At 40.9% G+C, this 8,699-nt stretch overlaps 1 protein-coding gene across 1 annotated transcript; it reads left to right on the top strand.

Annotated features, from left to right (window-relative positions):
* Positions 1 to 738: 738 nt before the first annotated feature.
* On the top strand, positions 739 to 6,515 carry LOC131221059 (metal tolerance protein 10-like). The gene is made up of 6 exons (XM_058216147.1): positions 739 to 986; positions 1,086 to 1,198; positions 2,037 to 2,282; positions 3,395 to 3,475; positions 4,485 to 4,715; positions 6,022 to 6,515. The coding sequence occupies exons 1-6, from the start codon at positions 821 to 823 to the stop codon at positions 6,364 to 6,366; spliced, it is 1,182 nt and encodes a 393-aa protein (XP_058072130.1). The 5' UTR covers positions 739 to 820; the 3' UTR covers positions 6,367 to 6,515.
* The last annotated feature ends 2,184 nt before the right edge of the window (positions 6,516 to 8,699 follow it).

Raw genomic sequence — 8,699 nt, forward strand, 5'->3', positions numbered from 1 at the left:
ATCCAATCACTGTTGTTTTCCTGTGGTGTGGTCCACCTGAGATTTATATTCCTCTCATTTTTGGATTCAAGTTCTAAAATGATCTTTAAAAATGGATGAACGGCATGGATGAAACACATACATCATGGTGGGGCCCACAGAGCACCGACCATCAGCCACCGGGCTGGTGTCAGGGGAGTAGCCAATCCGTTTCCCATTGCCGATGGATATAATAAATGGCAGTGAAATATCTGGTGAAGTATCAACGTCAATATAACCGTCCTATTTTGGGAACAAATAAAAGGTTGCAGCGTAAGCAACACGCACGTACATGTAAACATGGAAGGGAGATAATACTGTCGGCCCAGAGAAACAAGCTATGATAGAGCTACCTCTCTACAATACACATGGCATCATCATGCGTCAATCTTAGCCGTCCACCTAGTGGGACCCATTATTAGTAGAATTATTTTTAAAAATAACAGACATTAGAGAAATCTTAGCTGTAATTCATGTAAACCATTAACTATTTTTGTTTGACACCGTCCAGTTGAAGGATACTGGTTAGTAACTAAGGAATCAATTGATAGATGTTTCCCAATAAATCACTTTCCATCTACAGCGATAAAAACTACATGGACGGTTCTGATTGAAAATTCGGCCTGCCAAATGTGCTATTGAAAGATGGCTGTACTACATTAATTGCTACTATATCTACCATATCAGATATATCTACCATAGCAGATCCACTTGAAATGAAGAATAACTTTATTTATTACAAAGAGGAGACGAGAGCTATTGATGGTTGAAAACAAGTGCTCGGAAGTGTGGTGAGGCGGTGATGGATCTACGGACAGATTTATCTGATTATAGAGCAGCGCTTCCCTCTGAAAACCCAGATGGACACACCATGTTCACGTCTGATGACCCATCATGGCGTCTCAATTTCGATGGTTTTCAGCTACCCGAGAGGCCTAAAGAACCTCCTTTCATTTTGAGAACTCTAAGTCCGTTCTCTCTCTCTTTCTCTCTGATCTTAATGTTAGACAGAAAGCTGATTTCTCAAAGCTAGGAATGCCACTTTTTTTTTGTTTTTTGGTTATCAGGAAGAAAAGGAAAGGTTGCACAGTATTACAAGAAGCAGGAGAAACTTCTAGAAGGATTCAACGAAATGGAAACCTTTACTGAGTTGGGTTGCTTGCCTGGAGCTCCTACTGAGGTTTCTTTGCTTCTACTCTTTTTTCTTTTTTTCTTTTTTCATGGGTTGTATTCCTTATCTTATCTCTTTTTCTTTTTTACTTTTTGGATGAATTGATTGCTTAAAGCCAAAGAAAAACTGATAGTTCCATTGAATTAAGAAATGGGTTTCTTTTGTTTTGTTTCAATTTTCATGGGTGGGTCAATTTCTTTGTAAATTTCAATGAATTTGATTAGTAGCTATGGAAAGACTGCTTTAGTGTAGTTATTTGTAGTTAAGATATACTAACAAAACACATTTACAACTTTATTTGAACATTCAATTATGGGCTACTTCAAGGCTCGACCTGACTTGACTCGGTAGTTAACAATCACAAAATTAAAAATAATACGAAATATTAAAGATTATTTAAAATAGTTAAGTTTGGTATAAATACTATAAAATACCAAAACATTCTAGTATTGTACAGTTTGCAAGTTAAGAGCATCTTCTCACCACTGAGATGTGGCCTAGTTCGATTCTCCTCTACTCCTCTTTAATTTTAATAATAATAATTAAATAATAACAATAATAACAGATTGAAATCTCTCTTATCTCTAGTAACTCAGCAAGAACTCTCTCTGATTCAAGTTAACTCAGCCGAGTTTTAAGTGGACTCAGTGAGTTTTAGAACTATGGTCAAGGATCATGTGCTTTCCCTTTAATTCCTTTTTTGGTTGAATCTTTCTATAAGTGGATGCCTCCCTTTGTATAAATGAATTAGATTCCTAGTCATAATAAAATAATAACTGATATTTTCACTTAATTAAGAGATATATTTCTCATCTTCTTTTTTTATTTTATTTTTTGCTTTGTATAGGACGACTCGAAGAAGCTTGCAAAGAGCGAAACACTGGCGATTCGCATCTCTAACGCAGCTAACCTAATCCTTTTTGCTGCTAAAGTCTATGCTTCTTTGGAGAGCAGATCTTTGGCTGTAATCGCATCGACGCTGGACTCTCTATTGGATCTTTTATCAGGTTTTATTCTATGGTTTACTTCACATGCCATGAAAAAGCCGAACCAGTATCGGTATCCAGTTGGGAAGAAGCGAATGCAGCCAGTGGTGAGTCACTAACACATTTGAATAATGTCGCGTTTAGAATATACACTGAAACTCAGCGTTTAATCAGTTCCCTATGTCTTATCTAATGTACCTACATGATTAAAAGACTCGATGATTTGGATTGACTCATTCAGCCCTGAGTCGATTTGAGACTCACCCAAATCGGCCAGACTTGCCTGAGTCAGGGGTGACTTGGGGTGTCGAACTGAATCGGGTTTCAGCGAGTCTGGGTTGACTCGTTGAAGTCTCACCAGACTTGGACAACTCTTAAAACCATGCGCACCTAATAATTGAGTAATCCAAAACATGAAATTGGTGGGCCATCTCTTGGTTTGGCCATAATAGCCTAATTGAATTATGGACAGAATTTTCTAAATTGTGGGATTGACAGATTAATTTTGAATTATCAGTGTGGGTAATGATGAGCTGTTCAAGATGTTGATATCAAGGAGGGATTGTTTGGGATCAATGGAAGTATGTCTGATTAGATGTTGGAGATAGTTTATACACCAAATCTGGATGTAATTCTCTCAGTCTCATGATCTGAGTCGATCCTACTGAGTGAATGATCTAGTGTGTAAGCTATTATCCTATCAGCCTGCAGGCCAGTTGATCTAAACCATGCTATTGATGGACCTACTTATGAATTTTCCATCAAGTAACTATATGGGGTTGATAGTTTGCTTTTGGACTTCAGTAAATATATTGGGTAGTGGCCCATTCATGATCTCAACCATCAATTGGACGATTCAGATTGATGGTCATGTGCAGCATTGGAATATGGTGGAGATAGTCTATGTACACCGTACAAGCCTTTTACAAACTTCATATAGGATGAAAAGTTCATCTTATTTTTGTAAACAATACATTGAGACTGGATCAATGGGCCATCTCTACTTTCTGATCAGTGCTCATATAAGATCCGATCCGTTCAATTGATCGGTCACCTCTTGGATGGGCCATCTCCTAAAATTGTACATTGATAAAATGTTCATATTATTAGACCTTTTTTATTCTTTTTTTTCTCTAAAGGGATTTTAGTGTTAATAAATTGGGTTAATCCAGTCCGTCCATTGGCAAGTAAATTGAAATTATTGTGACTTAATCTGCAGGGCATCACTGTTTTTGCTTCAGTAATGGCAACTCTCGGATTCCAAATACTGCTCGAGTCTGTTCGAGAACTCATTTCAGTGGTAAGTAGATTTGTTTGTTTGTTTGTTTGTTTGTTTTTTCTTAATTAAGTAAAAATTTAGTTTTCTATAATTTTGACAAATATACATCTTATCATACTTCAAAATGCTAAACCTCGACATGAATCGATCTCCAGCTGTGTTGGGTCGACTCAGAAGACTCGATCGACCCTTCACTTGATTTGACTCGGTATTTAATAAATTAAGAGATTTGCTGAGCCCATATGCATGTGTAGCTGACAAATGCAACATCTAAGCCCTCCGTGAGAGTCAGGTGATTCACCCAATATCAAGTGCATACTGGCTCAACTTGTGAAAGAACAAGATGACTAAAGTCTCTGACTCTGTTAATCATGCTTCTTTGCAGGCATAACCAATCCAAGGTATGGTCCATCATATAGACTGCATTTTTAATACAACTAAAGTCTTTTTGTTAGAATCAATCTCAACCATCCATTTTACAAGTGATGATGATAGTTAAGTGGGTGGTACAAAATGATAAAGGTTCTATGAAGAAGGTCACCATGATGCTGATTTTTATCAGATATCTTTTACTCAACAATTTCCTGTATTGTCTTCCACTAGTCCGAAGCCTATATAAAAGAAGAGACTAGAATGATATGAAGTTGTGTAAAGATCTCTGTGAGTATCTATAAAATTCTAATGAGGCTTTGTATAAAAATGCATGGAACGTTTTTAGAATTATGTTTACTATTGAATGAAAGTCATGTTATAAAATCCTAGCCATATATGTATAGTTTATAGTCTGTGAGTATCTATAAAATTCTAATGAGGCTTTGTATAAAAATGCATGGAACGTTTTTAGAATTATGTTTACTATTGAATGAAAGTCATGTTATAAAATCCTAGCCATATATGTATAGTTTATAGACTCTTCGTTTGATCTTATAGATAAGGAATCTATACGGTTGACGGTTAGAGATGATTCAAGTTGCAATTTTTTAATTTTTTTTCCCTTTTTTCATTATAATAACATTTTTATTTATCGCAGACTCACCCTTCAATGGATCCTGGGAAGGAAAAATGGACGATGGGGATCATGGTATCCGTCACAATAGTGAAGTTTGCGCTCATGATTTATTGTCGACAGTTCAAAAATGAGATCGTAAGAGCCTACGCTCTGGATCACATGTTCGACGTTGTCACCAATTCAATTGGTCTGGCCACGACGGTCCTTGCAGTCAGATACTATTGGTGGATGGATCCTGCTGGGGCCATACTGGTAAGTAGTTCACACAAGCTTAAGATCCATAGTTCTTGTAGTGTGGGGTCCACCATGAACATTTCCTGACCCAAAAATCAATTGGTCCACACATCAGGTGGGTCATACACACAATGTCGACCATCGGGCAGTGAACTGAAACTGAGTATTTATTTCACAGATGTATGGCCCACATAGTGAGAATATCATTCTGAGTTTTGGGTCATGAGGGCAAAAGCATGGTGGACCGTCCACTTAATGGGCCTTTATGAATTAATCAGATTAAGGGATTTTGCCATTCAATAAAAGAGAAAAACAGCCAATTTGGTAAGTGGAATATCTAGTATATAATCTACAACCCATGTGTTGGAACATTTCAACAGCCCAACTAAGAATGGACCGTCCAGTTCATGGACTGCCTCTTGGATTGGCTCAGCCCCAAGGGTCACTTGGCTAAACCCGGTTTCTAAACCAGGTTCAGGCTAAGTCAAACAGGTTGGGCTGTGGTTGAACCATACCTGACCTGACCCTATCCGGCTCAACGAGTTACTCGGTTTGAGCCACAGGGAGTCAGTTCAGCTGGCCTGAATACAATTGACGGATCCCGCAGGTTGGGATCAGTGACTTTTACTCTTAAGTGGGTCGAGTGGGCCATTAGGTCATGGGTTCATGCCTAAATTCTTAGTTCATTAGCAGAGTGCCAGCCCGGTCTGGCACCGACCTTGCCCGACCCAACCCATTGTTCACCCCATTTCGTTCATGTGGTCCAGCGCATTGTGGTTCAAACCATGGTAATGGCAGTTGATCGCCAAAGTGGGCCCATTAGCCTTTTGAGCCTAGCATATTCAAACAGCTCGACGCGGACCTCTTACGCACGTGGGATGGATTGGGTCAAAGGCCCAAAAGATAAAGGGATGGGTACAAGGACTTGGTTCCATAACATTTCCTGATGAAGTCTGGCCCAACCCATTATCTTGGCCCATTATCGTTGTCGTGGGCCTCTCAGGCCTATTTTTGGGAACAACGGTCGGGATCAACATATCAACGATTTGGGCTAGGGCTGATATTGTTTTAAGACTTGAAGAAATCCCATGCAACTCGTCCGAGTTTACTCGGACTTGGTCTGAACAGATCTGGTCTGTTACCACATGGACGACTCACTGTCGACTCCGCCGAGTCCAGATCTGACTCGAGACCAGATGAGTTTATCTGAGTTGCCGAGTCTTGTATCCATATCACATCTTCCAAGTTGAACTAGGTTTTATTAACCATGATTCATCCAACTAAAATGTAAAACTAAGGATGCTCTGATGGAATGCTGATGCAGATAGCTCTATACACAATGGGCACATGGGCCAAGACCGTCGTTGAAAACGTATGGTCACTGATCGGGAGATCAGCACCGCCGGATTTCTTGACCAAGGTGACATACCTCATTTGGAACCACCATGAACAGATCAAGCACATCGACACCGTTAAAGCGTATGCTTTCGGTTCGCAGTACTTCGTAGAGGTGGACATAGTCTTACATGGCGACATGCCCCTGAGCGAGGCGCATAACATCGGCGAGACCCTCCAAGAGAAGATCGAACAACTTCCCGAAGTCGAGCGGGCCTTTGTACATGTCGATTTCGAATCAAGTCACAGCCCAGAACACAAACAGAAGGCCTGATGTAATCAGAGATGACCATGATGGGGACATAGGAATTGTAGGTGCACACACACTTTGGATGGTAGAGATGAGTGCTAGCTTATTTGTATGGATTAATTTTCGATAGTAACTTAATAAACTGTACTTGGAATTTGAAGTGTATTTTCCATTGCATGGAGAAACCATAGCTTGAAAACTCCACTTGACTCGGGTCAATTGAGTCAACTCCGAATAAACTTGCATGAGTTGGCTCAATTCAACTAGATTTTACTGAAGGATTGTTTGGCATCTCTACTCTAATCTAATAAGAGCTTTTCAAATGGAGTTATTCTAATAAGCTATGTGTTCTAACTCTTGTTTTAAATAAGTTGGTTCGGTAAAATCATGTTTCAATAGAAAAAGAAAAAGAAAAAGAAAAACTCTTCAATGAATCATTCAAATAAAAAACCTTTTTAAGGGTAATTAATGTCATTTTTAAATATTACAACTACCCTATTATAATAACTGTTGGGGGAAAAATATGGCAAGTCCTTGAGTCGGCTTGACGGTTAGAAGAGTCAATGAAGCAATGGCTCGGACTTGTTAGGCGCCGAGTCCGAATAAAGCCCAAAACCCCCAAACGCTGAATGGAGAGACGTAACTCGGATCGTGAGGCGCCTAGCCTGACTATAGCTTGAATGTCCTGATCTAGAAAGTGAAACCTCTAAGAGAGGAAGTGCACCCCGAGGCTCAATCAAAAGCCTCACAGAGGAAAGCCCAAACCGACTTAAGATTAGTCGACCCTAGAGCTACCCGAGCTTTAGTCCGACCCATAAATTGGGTCGGCCAATAGAGTGGGCAGAGATTAGCCCTAAAACCTAACTTGGCACGACCGTGCTAAAGAGAAAGAGTCGGTCGAGCTATATCGATCTATATCCGGAAGTTACCTAGTAAAACACTGGATTTCCATTCGAGATTTTCAGAGGATAAACTAAAATCCCTGAAAATCCAGGAACATCAAGGAGTACGGATCCTAAGAAATTGAGATCAATTCTAATTACGGAAGTCCCATGGGGCACGGCACCATTATAAATAGCAACGCCTTCATAGCGAATGGTAGGTACAAACTCTCGCCTTAAAAACCTCTATCTAAAGACCCAGGTTCTGACTTAAGCATCGGAGGGTCCCTTGGCAAAGCCAGGGCCGGTCACCTTTTTCCTTCTTCCTGTGCAGGTCCAAGGGTCATTACGGGAGCGAGCCAAAAACAGCATCAACAGTTTGGCGTCGTCTGTGGGAAACGATACAAAAAGTCATTTTCTCCAAATACTGAGTAATCTCCAATGGCAAGAACAAGGAGAACTGTCCAGAACGAGCCCAGTGAGGTCCCTGTCACTGGACCACCGGCGACAGAAAGCCCGCCCGGTACGAATGGAGCCCAAGGGGCCTAGAACCAACCTGATAATTGACAAGGTCCTGTGGCCCGTCAGGCAACCTCCATTTCGACCAGGCACATTCAACGGAATCGAGAAAATGGACGGTTGGATAAGGAGGTCCAAGAACTCAGGACCGATATGAACTATATAAAGCAAATGCTGGAACAAATCCATCGCCAACAGGACGATGGTCGGCGAATGCCCCATGACAATTCGTCGATCCTCAGCCCGTTGCACCACGAACTGTCCCTCTGCAAAGCCAGCATCAAGGTCCGGTTGAGCCGACACCGTCCTATATCTCCGTGACCTCCCCGCTGCCTACTACCGATCTATGACACGAAATAGATCGGAGGAGACACAGCAGGCCCCTAGTTGAGGGAACAGCTGATAGCGACAAACCCTGTAAGGCTGAGCTGTAGGACCTACGAAAGGAAATGCGGGAGGAGATCGCAGATATGAAGCAAAACCGCTATGCCAATCAAATGGGACTCAAGGTGAAGATGTCCCTGTTTACAGACGAGATCATGCAAGCTCAGTTATCGGAGCGATTCCGCCTTCCTCAGATCACGCCCTTCATCGGCAAATTCGATCCGACCGAGCACATTGAGTCCTTTCGGACCTGTATAAAATTGCATGATGCCTCGGATGTCGTGATGTGTTGGGCCTTTTCTCTCACTTTGGCCGATGTAACTCGGCTTTGGTTCAAACAGTTGAAACCAAAGTCCATTATCTCATTTACCAAGCTTAGCGACGCTTTCCTCGCCAATTTCATTAGTGGGAAGAAAAAATTAAAGTCATCTGCACATTTGAATAATATAAGTCAAAAAGAGGGAGAGCTGCTTAAGGATTATATTAAACACTTCAATTTTGAGTCGCTCCAAGTCTAGAAGCATTAGAATGAGACAACCCTCAATTCCATCATGCAAGGTGTTAGAGACAGGC

Source organism: Magnolia sinica, chromosome 12 (assembly GCF_029962835.1).
Source record: "Magnolia sinica isolate HGM2019 chromosome 12, MsV1, whole genome shotgun sequence".
Taxonomy (NCBI): Eukaryota; Viridiplantae; Streptophyta; class Magnoliopsida; order Magnoliales; family Magnoliaceae; genus Magnolia; species Magnolia sinica.